At 45.9% G+C, this 27023-nt stretch overlaps 1 protein-coding gene across 3 annotated transcripts in view; it reads right to left on the reverse strand.

Moving 5' to 3' along the window:
• The window catches only part of Cpvl (carboxypeptidase vitellogenic like), a 104135-nt gene extending 82012 nt beyond the window's left edge, over window positions 1–22123 (reverse strand). For 2 of the 3 annotated variants that reach the window (XM_021191436.1, XM_021191435.1), the window contains exons 1-3: window positions 22085–22123; window positions 18004–18189; window positions 11207–11325 (exon numbers count right to left, since the gene is read on the reverse strand). In XM_021191436.1, coding sequence (XP_021047095.1) covers window positions 11207–11325; window positions 18004–18178 — 294 coding nt within the window. In that variant the 5' untranslated portion in view covers window positions 18179–18189; window positions 22085–22123. Of the gene's footprint in view, window positions 1–11206; window positions 11326–18003; window positions 18275–22084 lie in introns of all 3 variants that reach the window. The other variant, XM_021191434.1, reaches the window with a different exon arrangement.
• Window positions 22124–27023: the final 4900 nt, after the last annotated feature.

The following is a 27023-nucleotide window of genomic DNA, read 5'->3' on the forward strand; positions in this document are numbered from 1 at the left end:
CTCTGTCACTCACCAGGACCCCCAGAACCTCTGTCACTCACCAGGACCCCCAGAACCTCTGTCACTCTCCAGGACCCCCAGAACCTCTGTCACTCTCCAGGACCCCCAGCCCCCTATACTTTCGTTCACTCAGTACTGAAATCAACAAGGGGTAGGAAAACCAGGAGAACAGGATGGAAGTCATCCCCATCCTTCCCAGCCTTAGAAGTGTGGGATGCTGGGGAACTGACTTCAGGATGCCCAACCCTCAGAGCCTCCCTAGGTCCATATACAGCAGTGGACCAGTAGCCCTCAAGCTTGGTCGTAGATTAAAATAATGTGGAAATCTCTTTTCAAATGACTTTGCCTTGACTGAAGCCACAGGAATTGTAATCCCCCACCCCTCTCGACCGCTGTGTGGAATAGGGTGGCACTCTCAGCTTTCCCCAGACGTTTCTTACAAGCAAAAAAAAAAAAAACAGCTAGAGACCTGCTAGATGATAGGGAGCCTGCTTTTTCAGTCTCCTAGGCAACTAATCTCCACTACTCTCTTCTCCCCCACCTTCCTGTGACCTGGCAGGGCTAAGGTTATCTCTAGACACTCAGAAAAAATAGCCTGGTCCTAAGAGGCCACCCTACAGGACAAGTCAAACAGCAATGTGCCCAACAGGGTTCTCATGAGGCCCTGAAGCACAGCACCCTGCATTCCTGGGATGCTAGCAGACTTCCTACCTCAGCTGACCTGCCTCCTCGGTCCTCAGCGGCCCTTGAAGCACCTGGTTTTAAAGAGAGCCCAACCACCGTGTGTGTCTCTACTTCAATGAGCCGAGCAGCCTATGCGCTGATGCCATACCTAAACCTGGTGCTGCGATATGAAGGTACTACTTAATGCTACGTACCCAAGAGTCAGCCGTAGCACGTCATGCTCGCGTGATGAATCATGACACCATAACCATGATAGACAATGCTTGCTATGGCCCACAAGAATGGCATAACGTTCTTACAGATAATCCATGCACTATCCAGACCTCACTTGTGAGGTGAGAGAGACCCTTCTCCAAGGAGAGAGGAGAAATGCACAAGGACATTCTGAACAAAACCTCGCTGCAAACATGGGGGTCACTGAAATAAGGAACTTCTGCTAATTAGTTGTCGGTAGGGTGGAATTCAGACTTTTGAAAATATTAATCTTACTTTAGCTATGACTCAAGACATTTAGTTCTCTCATCAAAGAAGCTTTAAAGTAATTTTCTTCATCAATACGTTCTCTCCTGCCATGTAGCTCAGGGGGCCATCAGGTCCTCAGGTTTGATAGTGGGTACATTCAGACCCACCATCCCTCGGCTCTGGGGTATATACTCTGAATTAAGGATTTTTAAAGACCCCCCCCCCCTGCCATCCCAAGTTTAACTTCTGAAACTTGGTCATGGAGATGTCTGAGGACTCTTCTCTATACACGTGCAGTGTCCATGCTCCACTTATGGACATTACATACGCTGAAGACACAGCTCAGGGATAAGACCTTGCTGTTTCTGTGGTCACTGGATCTCAGGTTGTGGGTGTCTCTCCCCAGCAGTGAGTCACATCACCGCCATGCCACATGCATCCAGCACAGTGTATAAATTCATCTAATAGCACACACTGTCTGCTCTCCCAAGCTGTGGGTTGAGCTCCTACTCACAGTCAGGAAAAAACATGTACTCTGTAAAGATCGTGGCTATGGGAGCCACACTGCCAGGACTGGAGTTCCGACTAGCTGTTTTATATCTCGACTAGCTGTTTTATATCTTCGAGTCCTTGAGTCCATGCCTTAATTTCTCTGTGTCTCCGTGCCCTCTGCCAGGAAATACAGGTTGAGCAGCAGGTACAGTCACAACACTTCATCCAGGCAGTGTCTGGCGTTACCTTTTTAAAGTGTCAGTTCCGGTTGGATTTTTTGATGAGTGGGAAAACAGCTAAGTGTAGCTACATATATGGACAGGTGGGCAGAGGAACACGCGATTGAGGACTCAAAGGCAGGGCTTTTGAGGTGGTTTTCAAACACTTGGGATGTACGACTTAGATGGATAATCGCCCCGGTAAAGAGTCACCTGTTTGATGATGAAGAAAAGAAACCGTTTATGAATGAGTCGGGGCCTGAGTATAACCCTGGCGAGAGCTACTGAAAGAAGGAAGAAGCGATGAAATGCGAAGGAGCAAAGGAATCATGGACTTGTGAGATACACGGAGAGCAACAGCAGATGGTCTGCGCGTGGGTGGAGCCCAAGCGGCTGAGCCCTGTACTGGTGCACAGAAAACCGTGACCGCCTGCCACGGAAGTGAAGACAGAAGTGTGACTGCCTAGGCTACACAGAGAGACCCAATCAAGACTCGGGAGGGAGGAGAAAAGGGAGGGAGGGGAGGGAGGGGAGGGAGGAAGGGAGGGAGGGAAAGAAAGGGGAAAGGGAAAGAACTAGACCCAGTTTATCCACTGCCCTCTCAATTCCTCTGGCGACCCCTGGTGGCCAGTCACAAACTTGGCTACTCTTTTCCTCAACGTATCCTGCATGATCAACAACAGCCAGCCCCAAGGAGGCACTTCTATTCTGTCCGTTAGACTGTCTACACTAGCACATCCCTCTACTTACTGTCGATGATGGCCAAAGAAAACGATCGTGTGCCTTCAGGGAAGCAAAATTCCTGAAATCTAAACTGGTCCTGAGGTGGCTCATCACCTTCCAAGCATCAGCTATACATACCCTAGACTTTTTAACCGTTATCTCCAGCCAGACCAGACCCCAGTTTTACAGCCAGAGATAGATAACAAGACACAGTAGACATGATTTCTATTTGTACGTTAACACATTGCTGAAATGGAGAGCAGGGAGTAAAGAAAATGATTTCAGTTCTTTCAGTCAACATGGTTGGTCTAGTTTGCTTTTCACTGCCGTTATAAACACCCTGACCAAAAGCAACTGGGGTGGGAAAGCTCTTATTTCATCTTTCATGTTGTAATCCATCATTAAAGGAAATTGGGGCAAACACTCACAGAAGGAACCAAATCCATGGCCACAGAGGTATGTTGCTTATTGGCTTGTTCAGCCTGCTTTCTTATACCTCCAAAGATCACCTGCCCACATAAATCACTAATCAAGAAAATACCCCACAGTCCAGTCTAATAGATGTAACTCTCCAATTGGCATTCCTTCTTCCCAAGTGTTTATTTTGTGTCAAGCCAACAAAAAATCTAACCAGTGATTAAGGGCCCTAAGGGGCTAGGAACTCCACAGGACAACCAACAGAGTCAACTAACCTGGACCCTTGGAAGCTCTCAGAGACTGAACCACCAACCAAAAAACATGCATGGGCTGGACCCAGGCCCCTTGCATATATGTAGCAGATGTGCAGGTCAGTCTTCATGTGGGTCCTGAACAACTGGAGCAGGGGCTATAACAAAAGCTGCTGCCTGTCTGTGGGATACGTTCTTCTAGCTGGGCTGCCCTGTCTGGCTTTAATGGGAGAGGATTCACCTTGCAGAAACTTGAAGCTCCAGGATGGGGGGATCCCCAGGGGGAGGGGCCTCCACTCTTTCAGAGGAGAACAGGAGGGGAGATGGGGGGAGGGGCAATGTGGGGATGGAGGAACCAGGAGGGAGGGCAGTGATCAGGATGTAAAGTGAATGAATGAATGAATGAATGAATGAATGAATGAATGAATGAATGAAAAAAAAGAATACAGTAAAACAAAACAAAACAATCTAACTAGTGGTTGTGTTTTACATAGACAATTCTATTGATGTGGCTCTAGGGAATTAAACCGCTTACCACCTGTTGGGGCAGTATTTTGGCCATAACCCAATCTGCATACATTTTTCTAGCCAACCCTTTCTTCCCTTCCACTAAGAAACACCACTCTAGATAAGAGGATGCAACCGCCAACCGCTGCCAGACTTCAAGGCAGGCTTAAAATGGGGAGTGTGCTGTGGTAAATCAATGAGACCTTCTCTGTACTTCTAAATGCAAAGACTGGAGGCTTGCTTGCTTTAAGTAACATGTTCTCTCTTAAGTGAAGTCATTAGTACCCAAGGTAACGTCTTAAAATCCCCCAGGTGTATCTGAGTGGACCCCCACTCTGCCGCACAGGTCTCTGTGCCTACGATGCTTCAGCTGCCACGCCATGTTGATCAAGGAAAAGGATTTTTATTTAAAGCAATTAGTTTTGTAACCAGAATCATTGAGTAGCTTGGCAGAACCATTTTAATTCTACACACATAGTCCCAACACATGTGAACAGCTTGCTTAGGACAGCCGTGTGTTCCCAGGGAAGGTTGCTCGCAGTGCTTTCTGTTGACAACATTAAACTGTCTTTTCCTGTGATCATTCATAGGGAAAATTAACTTTTTCAGTTGTCTCCCCCTGTCTTCTTAGATCATCCCCAGCCTCCTCTGAGTTCTTATCAAGCGCTGACTTCTCTCCTCATCAAGAGGCAGCCTCAAGCCCATAGACTCCTCACCCGGCTCTTCCCTAAACATCCCAGGCTTCTTAGAGCCCCAGGCAAGAAAGCTATAGCTTAGAAGGAATGTGAGAGGCAGTGTGAATGAGGGAGTCTGGTCTCATTTCTGAGTCTAGCTAAGATGAAAGATGACTGGAAAAGTTAATAACTTCCATCTTTGTGTAGAATTTTAATTTCCCCAATGGGCAATTGGGCACACAAAGTTTTCTTCAGAGTCCTAATATACTTGTTAATAGAGTGGTCTATAACTTACAATGTGTGGTCACCTTGTTTTGTTTCATATGGTTTTGTTATTTCAGATCCTTGGTGCCTCAAGGACATCAAGAAGGACATGAAGACGCTGACCCATAACCTCCAATGCCTTGGTATTGCCAGTGGCTCTGTAGCCACTCGCAATAAATATAGTTTGAAAAATCTGTTGAACCACATGCCTTTCATAGAACTGGTCTCTACATTCATCATAGCAAAGGTCCATTGGCCATGTTATATCACATGATCCTTGGCTGATTGGATCAAGGAAGATCACCTGATAGGAGCTTGGCCAATCACACTAGACCTTTAGGCACACACTAGTGAATCCTATGGTTTGACCACATTGGCCAAGTGCCTGAGGAAGAAAAGCATATTGACATGCCAAGAATGAGGGTCAGTGGCACGCTGGCTGCTCCAGTTCCTGAGATCTTTCTAGAACATTCTCGGTTCCTTGTGGCAGACTGTTTCTGAGAGAAAGAATGAGTGGTGATATCACATAGTCATTTTCCTGTGTGATTAACCAGCTACTTTGTTTAACCAGAAACACTGGCGTGTAAGCCTGCTCCAAGATGAATGTCTACTGTAGCCACAGGGGACACAGACAGCATCAAGGAGAACTGGACAGAAGGCCAGAGAGCTGACCCGAGACCAACATGCCCGTAAGCTTCCAGGGAACAAGAAAGACTGTATAAAAAGCACACACAATGGGGATTTCTCCATGGGTGTGTAAAGAGGACACTGGCCTAGCGTGTCCTATATTGAAGGCAGAGTGCCTACATTGAGAGTCAGTCCCATAAGGAGGAGTGTGGGCTTCCTAAGGCTCTGCTCTAGACCTCCTTGAAGAAGACCTGGGAACAAACCTTTGGTGACTAAGTTCCCTGGGTTTCCTGGCTACGAGCTGACTGCAGCTGGATGGTCACCTAGGCAGAGGGTCTTGGTGATCTGAGTGAAATTATGTCCCTGAACTGAGCAGCAAAACACAGAACAGGGAACAGAAAAAGCCAGCTTTGTGCCGTGGTGTCCCTCCAGCGCCCTCTACTGACATAGCAACCCAATAGCAAAAATGTTTAAAGCTGTTATTGTGGGTCATGGGAAATTAGACCAGAGATGCCAAATGAGCAAGGATGCACAATTGTGCCCAACTCATGCAGCAATCACTACTGCCTAGATTTCCACCCCATGATTTAGTAAGTAGATGCCAATTGTCACAAAATACCATAGCTCACCCCAAGGGAACAAGGCCTTCACCACCCCAAACCTTATTGGTTTTTTAAGATAACATAGCATCCCTTATGCTGCTTGTGGGTCAGAGACAGGGTGATGTCTGGCAGGGTAGCTCTGGTTGAAAGTCTCTTGTAGAACTAAGAGACAGACCTAGACATCAACTAGGTTGACAGTCCCTACTTTAATGAAGCCCCAAACCCCAGGGAGAATAAATGCCCGACTCCAATAAATGCAACTAAGAATTGCAGACCTAGAACAGAGTCCCTGTAGCTTGACCTCCAGTCCCCCCCCCCCCAAGTTCAAGAGCTCTGACAAGCTGTACCAGGCAGGATAGATGTGGAGTGCATCAGAAATGCTGCTTTGACCTCTGGAACCTGGATGAGTGGGGGCCTGGGAGGAAGCAGCTGTCACTCTTCTGAAGCTCCCAGCTGGTTCTAATGAGCAGCGAAGTCTGGATCCTCGCTTCTCTTCCACCCATACTCTGCTACTGAGGAAGTTCGCTACAGGCCACAGATCGGGGGCCTCTCCCAAGACAAGCTCTCCAGTGGGCTCTCAGGACAGTTTAGAACATTTATCTCCATTAACAGAAAACACCAACCTAGACCAAGATTATCAGCGCCCACCTTTGCTATTCTCTGCTGGCTGAGCTCAGAGTTCTTGAGTCTAACCCACTGTCGCCTTCCTTTCCCTGCTATCTGGCTTTGGACGGTCCAGCCTGCAGGTTCCTGAGTAAGCATCTCTTCCTAGGCTGGTCCCAGGCTATCCTCACAGATGTCACAGTCTCCAGCTCCTCTATAAGTACTTGCCCTACCCCCAGCAAAACAAACAACAAAACACACCAGGGGTCATGCCTTGTCTCTGCCAGAAGAGCCCCGGGGGTGGACCTCAGGAAAGGGGCTGGACTAACTCTGAACACTTCAAATTATTGGTGTTCCTATAAGATAAGGTCGAAATCTGGCTACCTCTTTCCAATGAAGGCAGCTTCAGACGCCTCTTTATCTTCTGAAGTGTGACAAATCCCAATTTCACTTAGTAATTTCCTTATCCAGTAGCAATTAATCCGCATTCTTGCCTGGTGACTGGGGCCTTCTGATTTGCAATTTCCCTCTATTTTCTTTAAAGCCCACAAACTATAATTCATTTGGGTCAGTATCGGTGGCAGCTGGTGTCACCAAAGAGATGATGGCAAGAATGGTCACAAGGACATAACAATAAAGGCAGTGTTTATTGTGAGTCGGGATTCCTCTAATCAGCAGGCTCCGCAGCCTCTTTTGTCTCGAGACCCAGGTCAGGCAGTGTCCTGAGTCTTAGTGTGAACTGAGATGACAGATATGTGACGCTGTTAGGAAATGTGAGTAAGTGATAGCTGACCCTATCATATGCATACCAGCTTGACTCATTCAAGAGGCCCCACTTCCAACCTCTGTACCCCAGGACCTTCTGAGATTACTTTTCTAGGGATGTGACACACAGTAGTCAAAAGCAAAGATGTCCAGCTCAAAAATTAAGCCTTAAATTCTGGTTCGGGCAAAGGGTCAAGGGGTTTTGGCACACAGCTCATCTTCCCCTAGCAGCAGCCGCCGGAGGTGTGTGCTTCTGTTGGGTACAGTGTGCTGCCCAGCCCCAGCCCAGGCACCGAGCATGCTGCTTCCCCTACAGTATTTCCACTGCACACTGATTTTTGACTTCTGGAATTCATTATGCACTGATTTGTAGACAATAACAGGGGAGTCTCGCAGAAATAACAGGAAAACGAAACTAATTTGAGAAACAGCATCCAGAAAATGACTCAGAGGATGCTCTCCGAGTGCGGCATCCTTCCTGGATCGCTATTTTCGCTACCCTCATTTTTAAAAGGGAGTCATTTTTTCCCCTGATGACAATGTCAGCTGCTTCCCTGGGACAGGCAAGGAACTCATATTTCTACCAAATGAAAGGGACATTCCTCATGGTTGACAGCTGCTTCTCCTGGGGTGCTGTCTCTGCCCCACCATGTTGTTTTGTTTTTTTTTTCCTAGCTGGAAGCCTTAGCCTTAGACACCTGGTTGTGCCTATGAGTATCCCAGTGAGTTGGTACCCAATCTTTCCCTGCTACACCTGCCCACACCGTGGGCCTCTTCATAAACTCTGCCTTCTCAGCTTACATGCACTTCCTGCAGAGCCCTACACATAAGACCTTTGATCTGAGACGGCACATGGGCAGGACTTCCAGAACCATCTTAGGATGTATTTATGGCTATAGAACTTAATCACCCACCGTTGCTCAGTCCGTGGGTGACCTGCTATGTTCTCAGTTAATTTAGGAGGGGAAAACTAACAAGCCAACAGACTAACCTCAAACCCATGGACTAAGGAAACTGCACCCCCTTTTTCGGTCCAACAGACAATGGCAAGCTAGACCAGGCCTGCCAGGAAGAAACAGAAGAAAAGAAAACCCCCTTTCTATTGTTTGGTTCTAATCTTTTCTTATTACTAATTGCTGTTTCCCCAAATCTAAATAATTGCTAAAGATGCAACATTCAGACATCGATGAAGAACTTCTGGTACAAATCCAGGTTAGACAGAATAGAAGAGAAAGGAGAGAATGAAGCTCCATTCATCAGTTGGGGTGGAGGTGGGGGTCACAGAGAAAGTGGGGATGAGAGGAAGGCTGAGCCCCCACCTCCAGACCTGCGTGAAATGCCAAGGAGGCTTGGAACGTCTGACCCCCATGTTCGCCCACACCCTGCAAACGCCCCCCAGTCCCTCCTGGGTTGTCTGCTACGAGCACTTCTTTCTGATGAAGATGGGACCACTGTGGGACAGAGCAGTATCCTGAACAGAGGAAGGGGGAGGGAAGACTGGGACAAGGTTTAATCCTCAAATTTAGCTCTATGGGTACTACGGTACACTAGGACAGAATTTCCAGGTGTCTGCACAGCACCATGTCTGGAGATAACAATAATGCACTGTGCATTCCAAAAATGGTAGAAAATTTTTTGAACATTTTCACTGCAAAGAAATAACTCCTTGTAAGAGATAAACATGCACGTCTACATTTGAACATCGCACCGATATACGAACATCGCACGGTGTACAGATGTATCAAAATATCACATGGTAGCCCATCAAGCTGTATGACTTGTGTGTGTGGATTAAAATTTGCTAAATAGCCAGGTGTGGTGGCACACGGGGGAGGTTGTGGCAGGAAAATCACCACTGATTCACGGGTAGCCTGGACTACACAGCAAGACCCCATCTCAAAACAAAACAAAACTTCTATATGTGTGTGTGTGTGTGTGTGTGTGTGTGTGTGTGTGTGTGTGTTTCCTAAGTCAGGTATGAAAACCTCAGAGAAACTTGGGGTTTGAGGAGCAAATAAAGAAACGAGAGGACAAGGCGTGGAGCGGAGAAACACACGGGAAAGAGACAGCAAGAAGCAAGCCAGAGTCCTGCTAGAAACCCACAGAGGCCATTAGATCTGATGAGGGTGTAAGCTGAGCTCTGAAACAAAGGCAGGACAGAAACACAAGGCAAGCCTCTGTGCCGTGAAATGACGTCATAGTTCTAGGTCTGTGGAGGTCAAGTGGCCTGGCAACATCCGGGCTGTTTGCTGCTGAAGACCCATTAGCATCTTTCATCCTGCTGGGCTCCGCTGGGCTCCTCAGGGGAGCCCACCTCAGTCTCTCTGCCAGCTGGACTCTCTCAATGGCAGGCATCTCAGGAGAAAGACCTCACTCATGCCCAAGGGCTGACCGGGAACATAGTCACTTCTCCCCATCTGTCCCTCATCCTCAACACAAGGCTCTCCCTAAACTCTGGGCCCCTCGCTTATCTAAAGACTCAGAAACGCGAACCCCTCCAGAGTCCAGGAAAGCCTACCAGATCAGTGAGGGTCCAAAGACCCAACCAAAACCACTGCCCACCCCTACTCTCCAGGAGACAGACTGCTATGAGGTGAACTACATCAGGAGTCATGCGGTGAGGAGAGAGAAGCAGTCAAGAGAACACAGCAGGACAGTACCAGTAAAAAGCTATTCAAGTTTGCAGAGACCAAGTTATTAAATATGCAACACTGTTGTATGCAGATCATATGCAAATATGAATACCCACCTCCTCCGAAGAGATAGGCCTCGCTTTGCTTTCTCCAGCTTCTAAAGCAAATCCAATTTGGCAGATGAGAATGGAAAGCAGCTCTGCGGTGGGCTTTAATGTGTTTCTGTGCCTCAGCATCTGCCCCCAGGCCCCCTAAAGGTACCTTCAACCTTAATGTGTCTTGTTCACAAAGAACAGTGTGACCTGGGAATGAGCCAAACCTCACTGGTGAGTTTGAAAAGACTCTATCCTCTGTCTCCCAGGTGGAAACTGAGAAGGTCCTGAAAGGCCACAAGTGAGCCTGCGACTGAACTGTGACCTGTTAACTCCTTATGTTCCTTTGACACTCTCTAATGCCTGCCCTGTCCCAAGCATTATTTGAGTAAGATAACAGTTAAAAGTTAAAAGGAAGACTGTAACAAAAAGAAGGTTGCTGTGTTACTATAAGGGGAGGTGTTGGGTATGGTTATAAGGAGGGGGGTGAGGTTAAGTTGGATTCTCCACAAATATTTGTTTATTTTTAATATATATATATATATATATATATATATATATATATATATATATATATATATATATATATGTATTCATATAATATACTTAAGCCTTTCGGGAAATAGAAGTTTTGAGGAAAGTGATGGAGGGTGATAGATCTAATGGCCTAAAAGAATGACTGGGGGGAGAAGGGTGCATGACAGAGGTCAGAGGGGAGGAAGAAATGGAGGAGAATCAGCCAAAACAAATTGTGTATAGAAGTTCCATAATGAAATCTGATACTATGTCAATGTTAACCTGCTGTTTAACCTGTTTGTTAATTTTTTAAAAGGAAAGCAAACAGGACTAGGGATATGGATTAATGAGGAACATGCTTGTCATGAGGTCCTGAGGACCCACATTTGGATCCTCAGGTCCAACTAAAAAGATGGGCTTTTAACCCCAGCCTTTCAGGGACAGAGGCAAACAGATCCCTGGGGCTGGTGGCCAGCCTGTTTACTGGGTTCAGTGAGAGACCCTGTCTCAAGGAATAGAGTCAAGGGTGCACACTTGTACCCATGCACACTCACACACGCACAGGAACACAGCCCAAAACAAATAACAACAAAACCCAGGAGTCTGCAAGCTCATATTCCCACTCCATCTGAGGTGAGCTGGCCCCTGCTCTGCACTGCAGGCCCTGGACACCTACCCGAGCCGGAAAGAACCAGAAGAAGAGGTTGCTGTTGTAAGTCTGGTTCACTGTGATGTAGCCGGCATAACTCTTGTCGTACATTCCAGGGAATGGACTGACCATGCTCTTCCTTTGCCCTAGTGAGGAGAGAGAAAATATAGGGAAGGATTAGAGAACATGTTCTATGAACCTGCCCAGGCTGGGGGAGACCTTTGCCAGCCGCCAGGCCAAGATGAAAAGGTAAGAGGAGGCCGGCATAAGGGGTACTCAGAACACAGGTTCCAGCCTCCTCCAGTGGCTCCCAGACTCCCCATTCACAGTGAGGCCAAGGTCAAGGAAAGGTGAAAGGGGCCAGGATCCAAGTCTTTGTAGTTTTCTTGTTGATATCACGTTAATACCTCGGATGTTTCCACTTCGCCCACTGAATGGCAGATGCCCACAAGGTACCCAGAAACGGACTAAGCACCTGGGACTCTTGGGGTAGCCTATGGGCTCCACCATTTTATTAGGGGCATGAAGTCTACTGGCCTCTTAAGGATCAGGTCTGAGGGGTTCCAAATGGCTAGAGGTAGGCATCAAGCCTGAATGACCTCTTGGTTATGCAGGGTACCAAGTAGGACAGGGACATTGTGGAAGGGAGTGGCCTTTAGTCCAGCAAAGGGGATAGGAAATGAGACAGAGGGCATGGCTCAGTCATGAGTGAAAGCCTCAGATGAGCTGATACTAATGGATGCTAAGAATTGCAAGGCCATGACACCAGAAAAACAAAGGAAGGTTAGGTAATTTGCCCAAGGTTCCCAGCATTGAAGAGGAACTGAGGCATCCCACCCCCGCCCCAGTGGCCGCAGCCAGGCCGCCAGGCTATTCCTGCCTGCCTGCCTGCTATTGGAAGATCCATTGAGTCCTAGGTATAGCGGACAAGAAGTGAAAGAGAAGAAACAACAAGGAACAGGGCAGAAAGGGAACCAATAGAGGGCATTAGAGCATGTGGGCGGGAGCAGACAGGAGATCTTGGAGGAATAGAAGCGTCCTTGAGCTGGAGACAGTTTGAGAGGTCAACATGCCACCAAATAATAATACTGTGGTGGGCATCTCTGCCCTACCTGGCAGCCAGCCACATCACTGACAGAAAGAAAAAAAAAATAGAAATCTACCATAGTAAGAGTAGTCAAACCCACAGGAAGTAATGTTAAATCCAGGGCCTTTCTCCCACATACCACAGTGTTGAGGCTATAAGCTCCGTTTTGGAAACAGGCATGCCTTTCCAAGGAGGTGCACGTCTGACCTCTTCCATTGTTTCTCCCAGCACAACTGCCTAGCCGGCTTTGTGACCCTGGGTGGCGGCAGCCAGTCTCCCCTGTGCTGCGGTTTCTCAAATAAGACAGGCACATCCCTTATGAGTCTGCAGGACCACAGAGTCATCGTGTATAAGCCTGTCAAGAGAAGCCAGCTTAGGAGATCGCTCCATCAATTGAGTGTCTGCCTGGCAAGCATGAGGACCTGGCTTGGATCCTGGGGACCCACATAAAGAGTATGTGATGGGTGCTTGCAATGTGACTGCTGAGCAAACAGGGGTAGGAGGAGCCCAGGCTTCCTGGCCTGGCAGGCTAGCCAAATCGGCGTGCTTCAGGCTGATGAGAGACCCTGTGGTAAAGGAAATGGATAATAACGCTGAGGATGACACCAACATTGCCTTCTGGCCTTCACGCTAAGGCGCATCCATACACATGACACATACACACAGGGGGGAAAAAAGGAAAAGACAAAGAAGCTGGCTTGCACAGAGCATAGCTACTGTTGTCTGTAAATGTCCTGTGGTGATTGAGATGAGGCAGCAGCTCCGGGAGGAGACAGTGGTGACACAAAAGATAGGTCTCAATGGGAAGTGGTGTGAGGGTCCAGCGGGACACCTCACACAGACCTGGTTTATAATCCCCGATGAAGTCATTTCATCTCCAAGACTGTCTATCTTCTTGTACAAAATGCAAACACTGATTAACCAACCACACGCTTTCTGTGAAGAAGAACAAAAAGTGCTCATGAATGTGCCTGGGAGGGAACCTAACACAAACCAAGATGTCAGTCTACAGGAGGTGCGTCTCGTTAGCCTGTGGGAAGTCATCCCTGAAGGAAGCACAGATGTCTGGAAGCTTTGCCCAGTTCGGGCTCTCCCAACTTATCCCAGGCAGAACTCCTTAACTAGAGCCCCACTCAATCGCCAGGGGCACTTGTCTCTCTTGTGTCTGAATGTCCCCACCAAAACTTAGGAATTAAGTGCTCATTTTGAGGTATCAAAAATTTAGTATTTGAGAACCAAGCTTTGGTGGGTGATGAATGTTAATGCAACCATCAGGGAGGGACCCTAATCCAATAGGGCTGTGGCTGTATCAGAAGAGAAGAACCACAAGTTAGGACCTTCTGTCTCACTGTGATGGCCTGGGCCATCATAGATACAGGGCTCTATGAAGTGACCATATCCAGGATGACATCACCAGATCCAGCTTCTGACCTTGGACTCTTCAGCCTTCAGAACATCAAGCTAAAGAAACTGTCATTGTTTATACGCTGCTTGGTCTCTATGAATCAGTTACAGCAACAGAAGTAACAAGGGAGAAAAGGGAAAGGGCTGTAAGAGAAGTAGTAAAAGAGAAAAAGAAATACAATGTTTTCTGACAACAGTGGTTTGAATAAGAATGATCCACATAGGCTCATGTGTTTGAATGCTTAGTCTCTAGGCACTATTTGGGAAGGACTGGGAGGTGTGGCCTTGGGGATGAAGTGTGTCACTGGGGTGGGCTTTGAGGTTTTAGTCCCCACTGTCCCCATCAGGCTATAACTCTCAGCTATTTCTCCAGCACCATGCCTGCCTGGCCCACACGCCTTCATGCTCCATCCATGATAATAATGATCTAAGAGCCTCTGAAACCTTAAGAAGGCCCCAATTACATGCTTTCTCTTACAAGAGTTTCCATGGTCATGGTGTCTTGTGACAGCCATCAGTGTTGACACTGACTAAGACACTGGCCCTGCCTCAGCTCTAACTCTTCCCTCCACCTGTCATTTCTCCCTCTTCTTCTACCCTCAAGGCAAAGAAAGATCCCACTCCAAGGTGGGAAAGCCATTAAAATGCTGAAGAGATGCCTTAAGCAAATCTACTAATCATCATCTCAATATCAGACAAACATCCATTCCCCCACCCCAAAATGAGCAAGAATTAAAACTGAGTCTGGAATGAGTGAGGTACAAACCAGAGGTCCCAGGCGACATGCGATTCAGGGCAGAAGACAGAGAAGAATGAGAGAGGTCCAAGGACACTGAGCAAAAGAGAAAGTGGATAATAGACAGGGGCTGCAGAGGACGGACCACGGGCACGAGATGACTGGGGCAATCTGTCTCTGAGACCTGCGCAGCACAGGGTCTGCAGGTTGGCTCTAGGTAGATTTGACTGCTCAACCATCCCTCCCTCCTGGGAATGCCTAAGTTGCATCTCTACTAACTTGTACTGAAACATGTCCTGTTCCTTTTCTCCTCCAGCTGGAGCTGTGGGAAGGAAGGCAGGAAATTTGTCTTGCTTAATCTCTGAACCCTTGGGACAGAGCATGATGGTTCACATACTTAAGACACTCCACAAATACTCTTTAATGAATGAATAATAATAAATGGGCAGATGAATGAATAAATGTATGGGCAGCCACTGACACTGCACTAGAATTAGTGTTTCTGGAAGACAGACCTTGTCACTGTCTTAACAAATCTTGAAGACTTCTATTCAATGGAAGAGTGGTTTTGCCCCATTTCATATGTTAAACTCCCATCCACCAAATCACAGTAAGATAACCAAGAGTTCCCTCAAGTAACATGAATTCTAAATATGCTTGGATGTGACTTTCATCCCGAGCACAGACTCATCTGTTAATGGAGTATGAAAACCAGGCTCCCGCGTGCACTTTTTAATCTTTCTGTCACTGTGACACAAAATATAAATGTTTTTAAACCAAGAAGGAAGAAAAGGAAAAAGATTTCTTTGAGACCATCTCACTTCCTTCTCCTCGGTTTACTGCTGTTGCCAGGATTTGTGACATTAACACTCTGAGAACAGTTGGAGTGTGGCCAGAGAAGGAGTCAGCCAGCCAACTGTGGTATACATTAGATCCCCCAGCCACCCCCCAGTATAGACAACACACTTTCATTCCACAAGCAACAAATTAGAACCCAATACCCAACTATCCTTTAGAATTTGCAACAACATGATGTTCGTAAAGATGCTAAAGTTCTGCATTCATTTTATTCCAGAATGTAAGGATCTATTTTAGCCTCAGAGAAAGCAAACATGCAATTACAATTATGTAAAATTAAGCTAGCTAATTGGGTATTAAAAAATTAAAAATTCCCCTTGTCTTTCTTTGAACTACTGTTTATCTTAACAATGTTCTGTTGCGATATTAAGGCTCCCATTCCTGCAGCTTTGACAGATCCCATGAACAGCAGGGATTTAAAGAGGGAGCTGACCATCTGTCCATAGCTCCCTGAACTTTCAGGAAAGCGGATGAATAAAATTATCCTTAATTATGTTGTCGGGCAGCAGCATCTGAGTCCCCAGATGCGCCAGCTTCTGGATCTACCGCTCAAATCCCATTCAGAGATTCTGAGTGTGAAACACCACTTTAGCAATAGAAGTCACATATCAATCAGTGTTGCCAATGCTGCCACTCATAGGATGCAGATCTGCTGAGCTTGCTACCAAAGCATGAAAGATCACACTTTCTTACTTCTTGTGTGTGCGCACGATGATGGTAGAAGGCCAGACAAGTAGCACGGGGTAGGACAGAATAACTCATTGCTCCTGGAAATTCTGCAGTGTTCCCCACTTGGTTCTGCCACATGCAGAGCACAGACACTTCATGGCTTCGCTGACTTAACGCGTTTGCTTAGCTCCCTCTCCTATTCAATGTGCACAAAGACCCTCTTGGGCCAATGGTTTCTTACCTATAGCTTCGAGTCAGGAGATGTTCACATGGCACAGCTGTTCGTGGTGTGGCTGGCAGACAAGAGGTTCAAATCCCAGATCTGCCACTTCCTGGTTTTCCAACTCTGGGCAAGATATTTATTTTCCTAGAGCCTTGGTTTTCTCATCTTCACAATGGGGACAGTAAATATATGTTCTTTTTTAGGGTTGCTCTGAGACCTGCTTCCCCTTTGGGTAACTCCTAAAGGATGCCTAAGTCTCCACTCCCTGGCTTGAAGCTGGGTAAGACTTGGTTACTGTGACCTTTCCTATTTAACTACATTAAATGTTCTTCCCTTACTTCTTATTAATGAGGTGAATCTGAGCATCAGTCTCAAGTTATTAAGGAAGCTGAACCGGGAGCGCAAACTGGTACTGCGAAGTCAGGTTGATGATGTATTCCTGACTCAAATACATCTTTATATGTGACCAGGTAGCCAGCCATCTTTCTGTGAATCTTGTGCAGGAAGTGAAGGTGAATCTTTTTTCTTTAAGTATCCGGATTGCACAGTGAAGGCTTTTTCACCTTCTTGCAGTAAAGAGTTGGCAAAACCTCAGAGCTTGCGCAGACTTCACTGAGAAGCCATGAAGGCGGGATTCAAGCCACTTGATTATCGAGAAGACAGCAGGGTGGCAGCCTTTTGACTGTGAGGCCCTTTCCCAGGAGCGGACTGTGCTTTATTTTACACTTCGTCGAAGAGGATTGAGACTTACTTTTGACCTTTGAACCCGTCCCTTTCCTGTAACTTTTGGTCTTGTCCATCCTCCATCCCATCGGACCCTCCAGCTGCTCTAGGCAGGGCTTCAGGTCCTGGACAAGTCCCTCCTCTGCGGCTCTCCCACCCGGTCCCTGCCAGTCCGCTCCTCAGATTCCCACCTCACCCGCCCCTTCCTTCAGCAAACACTCATTGTCTGTCTCCTCTCTGAGACCCTTCCTCGACTCTTTCTGGCCACCAGCCCAGTCTTCTGCTTCGTTGTACACAGTTCCTCAGCACCAGAGCCTGTGTACTATTTGTAGCTCAGTGGTCAACTGAGTTCCCACAGATGAGGGTTTTTTGTGACCACAGTGATTTATCTGAGGACCAAGATGCAGTAAGAGCAAAGGCGACCATATGTGTTAGTCTAATAAGACTACAAGTGACTTCTTTCTATTAACTGACAGGTATTAACCCCCTGGTGGTCTCTTCAGGAAGCCTATGCAAACACTAAGATTTTGGAATAAATTTACAAATACAGGGGTTTTTCTCAGTTTCCTTCTCCTTAGATTTCCCTGACATTCTTTCCAGTTGTGCAAGCTGTTAGATCTCCACCTTACTAACAAAGAAACTGAGGTGTGGGTGTGGTAACATGCCAGGGGAGAGGCACAGCAGAGTGGGTGGAGGGAAGCCCTAGGAGTGTGGAGCCCACCTCTGTCAGCTGGCATCCCTGTGAATTCTGGCAGGTCCTTGGACCTCCCACCTCAGTCTCCACACTTGAGCATCCCTTACTTGCTTGACACGTGTGAATGAGTTCGTGACAGGTGAAAGGTGCAAGGTTTGTAGTGGCTTTGTCAATACTGCTCTACTGAGTGACACTCACTGGTTCTATGGAGAGGAATGCTTAAGCACATAGATATTCCTTCCCCAACTACCTCATGTTAGTTAGTGGTATCTTATCAGTATTTGAAATAAAACAACTGCATAAAATACTGACATGTATTTTTCATCTTGGGGGCTAGAGGACAGCTTTTAAAACACTACTGCGTACAGAGCAGTAAAATGAAATAAAACGAACTTTAAAAGGTAGCAGCAGTTGCCTGACCAACACTTACCCTCCTTGATCTTCCCGTTTTTGATGTACGGGCTGAGAAATAGAGGCTGTCCTGCATTCCCCTTGAAGGACTGGGAAACCAGGATACTTCGGTATACGGAGTGAAACAGTCCATCACCAGGGCTGACCACAAACAGGACCAGTGAAACAATCACCTTCCACTTGGCACGAACCATATCTTGTGGGCCTGGGCGAGAGCAGTAACGGTCCACACGTGAGGCAGGAGTCAGTCTTTGCCGGACCCCTTTACATGCACCAAATCCATTTGTTTGCTTAAAAAAGAAAACAAACACAATTTTCCTACTGTGTATAAAGGCACTGTGCTGAACACCGCGGATGTCACCAGGAGATGATTAAGGCCAACCCAACCCCTGTCGATCCTGACCTCAGCCCCCTAGAGGAAGATTCTGCAAGGGATTTACCATGTACTGAGAGAACAACTATTGCATTTAAAATTATGGCCTGAAAAGGAAAACCAGTAGAGAATTAGGAAAAGCCTGGAAGCAACCAGGACTCTAAAAATGATCATTGAGTGAGGAGTGAGTGAGTGAGTGAGACCATTCCATCACTGCAGACTGGCAGAGGATCTGGGGGGGGCATTTTAGGGAGAGATGACCTAGGATGACAAGGTGGGTAGGAATGAAAGGGGATGGGACTCGGGCATATGGGAGCAACAGAAAAAGCATACTCCACCTGCCCATCCCACCTCACACAACCAACCCCCACCCCCACTCCCAGCACCAAACCTACAAGAGGTGGTTTAAGCAAAGGGAAGACCATGGGCATACAGTGCCCTTTGCAGGGGATTTAAAATAAGCTACTGGGTTGGTGGGTGGGTAGGTGGGTGGGTGGGTGAGTGGGTTGGTGGGTGGGTGGGTGGGTGGGTGGGTGAGTGGGTCAGTGGGTGGGTGGGTCGGTGGGTGGGTGGGTGGGTTGGTTGGCTGAGTTTGTTTTATTTAACATCACTTTGTCTCTTACAAATCGCAAGTCTTCTATCCAACAACAAAACAGAAAGAAGAGATGGAGGATCCTCTATGTCCAAGTCCCTCAGCTCATTGTCATCTGACAGGCAAATGAAGGGATCAGGCCCCACAAATCACATGCATGCCTGCAATCCGAGTACTTGGAAGTTGGGGTCAAAAGAATCAGCAGTTCAAGGTCGTCTCTGGCCACATAGTAAATTGTCACTATCCTGGGTTATAAGTGTAAGACAGGATGTATGTGTGGAAGAGGGTAGAGAGATGGTTTAGACATCGAGGGCTCCTGCTATTCTTGTAGAGGACCAGAGACTTCATCCCAGTACCAGTGTTGGGGGCTCATGACCTCTTCTGGCTTCTGTTGACAAATGGGTGCACATAACCTCACACAGACAAATGTGCACACACACACACACACACACACACACACACACACACACACAGAGAGAGAGAGAGAGAGAGAGAGAGAGAGAGGAGAGAAGCAAATCATTTTTTTAAAATGAGAGATGAAAAATGAGAAAATTAGCAACAACCTTTAAATGTATTGTTCGCTGAGAATTTTCGGCAGGCAAGTCATCAGGATGGCTTGAAGTCATGTGGGCTGCCACCCAGGCTTTGCACAGACACATAAGTCCTGTTTGCAATGCGTCTTTCTGTGTATTTTCATTGTATTTTTACCTGATTTGCATCCCCGAGTAACTCCACCAGAAAGGCAACAATAACTGACTTCATTGTTAGGTAACAAAACTAGACTCAAGATGTTGTCTCATGCAAGGCTATGTCGGTAGAGAACCCAGCGCCTGATTTCTCCCTGCTCCCCCATGTTGGAGTACAGGAAGCATGATTTCAGGGGTGCAGGGTATATGGGGTTACATAAAGATTCTGTGAAGGATGGTCGGAGGCTCTTCTCACTTAAAATCTTAGGTTTTCTCTTCATTACCTGGAGTTTTCACACACTGCATTAAAACACTGTTCCTCTTGGTTACTGAGCTTTTACCACATCTTAGACCTTCCACTGGAGAGAGATGCCTTTCCACCTTCATGCCAGCCCTGCCTAGGGTATTTCAGCAGCTGTACCTGCCAGTCCCCGGCTCCACACCATTGCTACTTAAGCATGATGGGCAGCCTTAGCTCTAACTTCTGGTTGGAGTGGCTTTATTTTAGAGCTGGGAACGGAACCCAGAGCCCTTGCACAAGCTATGCAGGTACGCTGCCAGTGAATTACAACCCCAGCAGCTAAATACTAAACAAAATATTGTTCGGTGAATAAATACCCCATTCACTCAGGTTTCTGATTATAAAGGGAAATATACAATTATGCAAACACAGTGCCTGCTTTTGATTTTCTGTGCTTCAAAATGTCAAGCCATTAGAACATTTTAAAAATGCAAAATGTGTACAAATCTATTTACCACATGTTTAACACAACCCAATTTAGCATAATACAAAATACTGGTTATGGCAAATTTAAAAGGGTTTTCAGCAACATTTTCCCATTGAGGTAAGGGTTTATAATCATAATTTGATTGAATATATGACCCTTGTCATATCTCTCAGGATTAACTTAATAGAATTCTCATGTTTAATGTAAATAAATCCACTCAAATACAGTACACAGCTAAAATGGTTTTGCCTGTTATTGACTATAATAAAGAAGCAAATGATTTTAGAAATTGAAATTAAGTTCTCAAGAGGCCCAAGGGTAATGGCCACTATGGCACTGTTAAGATATTGTTTTTAATTATGTGAATTTGTTACACCAAGGCTTTAATAGCATAGCTATCTTCAAAGAATGGCTGAAATCAACAATTCTACTGATTCAGAAAAAAAAAGCATAGTGTTAAAAAAATAATAGAAAAGACTTCCAGGAAGAGGGTCCCCTGGGTAGACACAAGAAACCACCCTGCTGTCTAGTTTCCCCATCTTCCAGCAGCAAACCTCCAGCCCCCTTAATGGCACCATTAATATTTAAGCAACCACTACAATCACAACACTGCCTCAGAGAGCAGAGCTTCACTCAACAGTGTTTTTAAAAAAAAGTGGTGGAAGCAGGCGTGCTTAAATTGACATAAATTTAGTACACAAAAGTAAGAATTAGGTCAATTTAGCAGAGTTCATTAACATTTAATCAAGTAACTACTAAAGTCATGGTGTTCCACGTCAGTGAATTAAGGCAACAATATACTTCATTTCACAGTTCTCATTTAACAGAATTCCACAACTGCTCAGCTGTCATCTCTCCTAAGGGGAATGAAAACCATTAGCATGAATGGAGGAGTGGGGCTTAAAAAAAAAAAGAAAAAAGGAAAAAAAGACCTGCGTTGCTTTTGCTGATCCTAAGTTGGACTAAATCTCTCATCTATTAAACATTGAGTTCTCTCTGAATGAATAAACCTATACTACACAGAAGTTGTAACTCACAGAATGTAAGGAGAGAGAGAGAGAGAGAGAGAGAGAGAGAGAGAGAGAGAGAGAGAGAAGGAAAGGAAAAATATCTACTGACCATGCATTCCTACTTGAATGAATATGAAGGGCACATAGAAAGCTCCAGTCTAAACCATCATAGTGACAGGTTTGGGGAAGATAGTCCTCTTGGTGTTCAGGAACACAAACGCTAGCTATACTCCAGCCATATTAGTAAACCATCGAGGCAGTTCAACAGTATGTGTCTGATAAAGAACACCACTAAATAAACCACCACTAAGTTACCATTGGAACCCATGTGTCCTACATTATGTTAAACCAAGCTGTTTAACTACATGGCCTTTAGGATAAGAACACAACACACCCCATCTACAGCAGCACGCCAGGTTAATAAGTTACCACTCATTAAAGTTGTGACAGACAACAACTGAAGTAATTGAGGCGAGCACTTGGAAAAGATGACAAAGCTTTGGGTAAACAAGAGTAGACCCCTGGAGCGGATATAGTTATTTCCTCCTTGCTTTATATTTCATATAAAATTCTAAGTTTCCAACAACAATTAATCTTATAAATACAAAAGAGTAGTTTTTTTCTGATATTTTGATTTTCCTTCAAACAAACCAAAGCAACTGATAACCACGACAAAAACCAGGGGGCTTGTTCCTTATTCCTCATTACTACCTGGTTATGACCTCTGGCGTTTCCTAGGAATAAGGTTCTGTTTGTTCTTTTTTCTTGAACATTCTATTCAGGTGTATCCTGACCTACAGCCACAGAACTTCAGAGGCTCAACGTGGGGTTTTCCTTGGTAACTTAGAAGGCTTGGGATAAAAGTAAGGATGGTGACTCCAGTCATCCTTATAGTATTTGTATCTGGTTCTGCTTAGCATCTATGACAAATACACATGTAAGCATTACTAAGCAAACGTGTATGACATTGATGGATCTAAATGAAAAGGAGCTAAAGTAGATCTTCAGAAGACATTTAAGTGTTCATATGATCTAATTTAGATGTCTGAGAGGATTAAAAACAAAACAAAACAAACAAAAACACAAAAACACTCCTGACAAAGAACCAACTCGATCAGGAGGACTCCATCATTGAATAGTGGAGCCGAGACTCAAAGCCAGGATTTATTTATGGTTCCTGTTCTTATCTGATTCCCACTGCCCCCGACATTCAGATATTCAGATATTCTGACTCTGGTCTCAGTAGACCACAGTCTTTGGCCTGTGTCAGTGATCCATTGTTGAACAAGACACAGACATAGATAGATGGAACCTGGAGAGGTCAGTCTTTCTGGAGATGGTCTGTCACCAGAACACGTCAGTGGACATTGGTTAGATAACAGCTTCCCTGTGTCTCACTCAGTGTGACACACATGATCAGGACAGTTGCCAGTTACATCTGTGGGAACCCTGGAAGACAGTTCTTTAACACAGATACTATTTTTAAAAACCCAAAGGCAAGAACTTAGCATGGAATGAGTTCTATCTTAAAGCAAGTTTAAAAGATAACCCCCAAACTTATCAGTTCCTGGTTATTTTAGTACTAACTTCTGTTTAGAGTTATGCTACACTTTTATGTGTCTGATGGGTGAATGAAAAAAGAAATAAAATGACTGGCCCCAGGTATGCTGAAGGGGAAAATCTATTGTAGATAGAAAAGGAGCGCATAGCCAAAGGCAGGGACATCTGGGAGAGTCTAGAGTGGACATGACCAGACTAAGCTGGGCCACATAAGGAGAAGAGGAGGGAAAGAGAGGAGCGGGAAGGGAGCCCAGGTGCAGCAGCCAGGAGACCCATGAGAGTAGACAAAAACAAAAGGGGGGACCAAGTAATCAAAATGATTGGCAGCTAGAAGAAGGGCAGCCTAGCGCCTGGACTGGAGGTTTAGGGTAGGAGATGGGTTAGGCTAGCCATTCCTCCTAAGAAACAGGGACTGAGGAATGCTGGGAGAACCTGGTGGCCATGTCCTGTTTGACATGGTAAATAGACACCTCAGCCATTTGCCCCAGGGTTTGAAACTTAACAGTTGTCCATCTGTGTGAGGGCTTCTTTTCGTGCATCATTTGCCAAGTGTGATCCATAGCTCTAGGGAGCTTGACGTCAGCTACGTCAGCAGTATTATACCATAGAAATCGGCAATGTCACAAACCAGGTCTCTCTCCTCCAGAGCCTATTGCTATAGAGTTCTCTGTGGCTCTTGATCTACAAAGTGAGCTGGACACTACTTCCATCATCTCCCCCTCCAATCCCCACCAAAGTGGCCAGCAGAAGAGACAGGAGAGGAAAGAGAACTCGGCTGCTCTCTGTACACTGGAGCGAGAGTGTTATGCTTAGCCCAGACGCCTCGAAAAAAGACATCCAAAGAGGCCACTTGGAAGTGTTTACTAGTGAGTTAGCGGTACAAAATCTAGAATGAGAACACATACACACATACACACACACATGCACACACTCAGAGGCACATACACACATGCACACACTCAGAGGCACATACACACATGCACACACACACACACAAACACACACACACACACACACACACACACACACTGAGGCGCACACACACCACTCAGGCTTTCCTCTCTCCTTTTCCTCCTCAGTTCTCCATTGTACAATAGGACTACACTAGCAAAAGGAATGCTGTTTCATGTGATAAACATTACTGCCATGATTAAAATAGGCATTTGGACACCTTTCCATTTTTCACTGCTCTTTAGATCCCCAACACGATATATAATATTTTGAAAAATAAGAATAAAACAAGTCAGTAACAGCACTTCCATGGAATCTGTAATTTGAAAGAATACAAATGAGTGGTTTTGCTGTTTAGAAAACACCTGGCTACCTTGTGGGGTTCCGTGAGCATAAACGAACCACGAGAATTTGATAATAAAGGCTATTGCATAACCTTGAATTAAATAGCAGCCCAAATTCTAAATGTAGCCATTTTGATAAAAGATTTCCATGTAAGCAAATGAGTAAAGCAAAAATTACTTCCAGATTTCCTTTGTTCATTTCCTTAAGCTATCATTTCACTTTCTAAAATTGACATTTGAAGCAGGACACTGCCCTAAGATGAAGGAAAGGCTTCGGCTGCAGTGACCTGGGGCGCCTATCTCGCATTCACAGACTTTCGTTCTGGCACAAGACCCTGCAACTGATCTCTCTGATGAATTTAGCTGTCATTATCTCTGCCGCCATATCCTTGTACTTGCAAGACTGGGGCACAGACTAGAATTGTGTGTCAGGTAAAGAGTGAGCAGGGTCAGGAAAAGGAGAAAATAGTACAACCACAGGCTGAACCGTAGAGCCTCACCTTGGACTCTTACTCCACTGGGGGAAATTAGGGCAGCCAGGGCAGAATGGGAAATAAAGTCAGCATGCCTCCGGTGTTTATAAGCGCTTTGAAATAGATATCGTTCACGATCAAAGGCGCCACCATGCCCTGATAGCAGTGACGGCAGTCAACTGATAAACACTCCTCATGTACAAACTGCGCTAATTGTCTTATTGTTTTTTTGTTTCTAACCCTTGTCAGGTGGGTAATATAATTGATCATCCTATTTTGTAGCAGAGCAACTGATTCTTGGAGAATTCCTTGCCTGGATTCACACAAATCCTACATGACTGAGCAAAGACTCCAGAGAGTGGAGCATGACACCCCCAAATATGACACCTAAGCATACAGTGCATGATGACCCTTCCACCTCTAAAGACCCAGCCATGAAAGCATAACCGTCTCTCCTCCTCTGAAGGTGGCTGTAAGACCCACTTTCCCAGGAGGAAGGAGACTAGTGAAGATCCTGAGCATCCCTGCTGAGCCATTTGCTGCCAGAGGCTAGCACTCCACTCCTCTTGTTTGTCTGTCTAAAAATGCAGTTTCTTCCGGGGCTTCACTTTCTGAAGGCTCCCGAGTCACTTAAAACTTAAACTAAATGAAGATGTTATGCTTTTCTTTTGTTAATTCTTTTTCCCTTTGTTTTAAGAGTCTCAGCTGTGACTCTGGCAATGGGTGAGAGAATATTTGTCTTCCCTTCAAAGGCCAGTCCTAATTAGGATACCAAGCCCATGCCGTGGCCCCTGTACCAGCCCTTCCCAACATGTCTATCTCTTGTTCAGGTAAGTCCAAAAATACCACATGACCCATCTTCTAGAATCAAATGACTACGTGTCTGAGAAATTCTGTTTAAATACAGAATTTAAGCCCACAAGTGGACTGAAACAGTATTTGACCATGGAAATCTTATCTTGTGGTACAGGCATGAATAACCCTATGCAGCATACTTTATGATTTTATTCCTTCAAACAAACCTTTCTAGGAAACATCTGTGTTCTCCCTGGGCCTTGCCCTCTGAACCCTGAGAAAGGGAAGCATTTGGCTAATTGCAGCCAGGAAGGAGATGTCTGTGGCAATGACCAAGCAATGAGAAGTCATCAGCCCTGAGAAGAGTGCAAAGGCCCTAAAGTGCAAATAAACTTGGCTATTGGTGAGAAAAGGGGCAACAAACCTGGCGGCACAGAAAGAAGCCGGAGAAAGAATGGGGCCTCTCGGAGGAGGCACATGGGTTAACAGTGAGAAACTGCTATGGGGTTTTAAGCCAGAGAACAGTAAGGAGAAGCACGGTGTAAATGATGAGTCCAGCTGTTCTCTAGCGGACTCAGGAACAGAATCAGGATTCTAATTAGAGGAGACTGTAGTGGCTCGATAGTGACGGAAGAGGTTGTGCCAGGGAGTTACAGCAGAGCTATTAACGAACGGCCAGCTGTATTTTGAAGGCACATTCACCTGTGTCTGTTAATAGGGTGTGGTGGCTTCAGGAAAGAAAAACATGGAGGACAGCTGCCTCAGTCCATTTTCAGTTACTACAGCAAAAACACCCAGGGCTGAGGAACCTGCAAAGAATAGATTGATTTGGTGGCTCTGCTCGAGAGTCCAAGAACGTGGTGGCAACATCTGCTCAGCATCTGGTGGGCCTGCTGCATCATCACACGGTAGAAGCCATCACTGAGAGACAGAGCAAGCAGACCAGCAGGGGTCTCCCTTCTTGTAAAGGGACCACTACTATCATGCCCTCAGCTAATACCCATATCCTCCCAGAGGCCACGCTTCCGAAACCCATTCACATGAATTTCGGGACTCTTTCTGACACATGAACTTCTGAAAGACACACTCGGGCCACAGGGCTTTCACCCAGAGTGACTGCTTTAATTTTTAAAGACTAAGTTGTTTCTTATGCACGATCACATACAAAGACACACCGATTGCAGCCCTAACTCCCACAACCTTGACACAGGACCTTGTTTGGGGAAAAAAAAAAAAAAAAAAAAACGGCTTCGGAGCTATAATTGGTTATGATAAGATGTGGATTGGGGTAGGATTTGTAAAACAAACTTTGTATGTTTAGAAGAGGAGGAGGAACTGCAGGAGGGAGGGTGACCTGCAGGGAAGGAGAGACCGAATACTGCTACATACCAAGTGGGGACCAGAGCCGTGCAGCTAGAAGCTAAAGGATCATCAGGTCCTGTAAAGCAGTCAATGCTGAGATGGGCATGTAGGGCCTCTTCCCTAGAGATTTCAGATGGGACCCCAGAGCCGCCTTTGTACTGCAGC

The sequence above is a fragment of the Mus pahari genome, chromosome 2 (assembly GCF_900095145.1).
Source record: "Mus pahari chromosome 2, PAHARI_EIJ_v1.1, whole genome shotgun sequence".
In the NCBI taxonomy this organism is placed as follows: domain Eukaryota; kingdom Metazoa; phylum Chordata; class Mammalia; order Rodentia; family Muridae; genus Mus; species Mus pahari.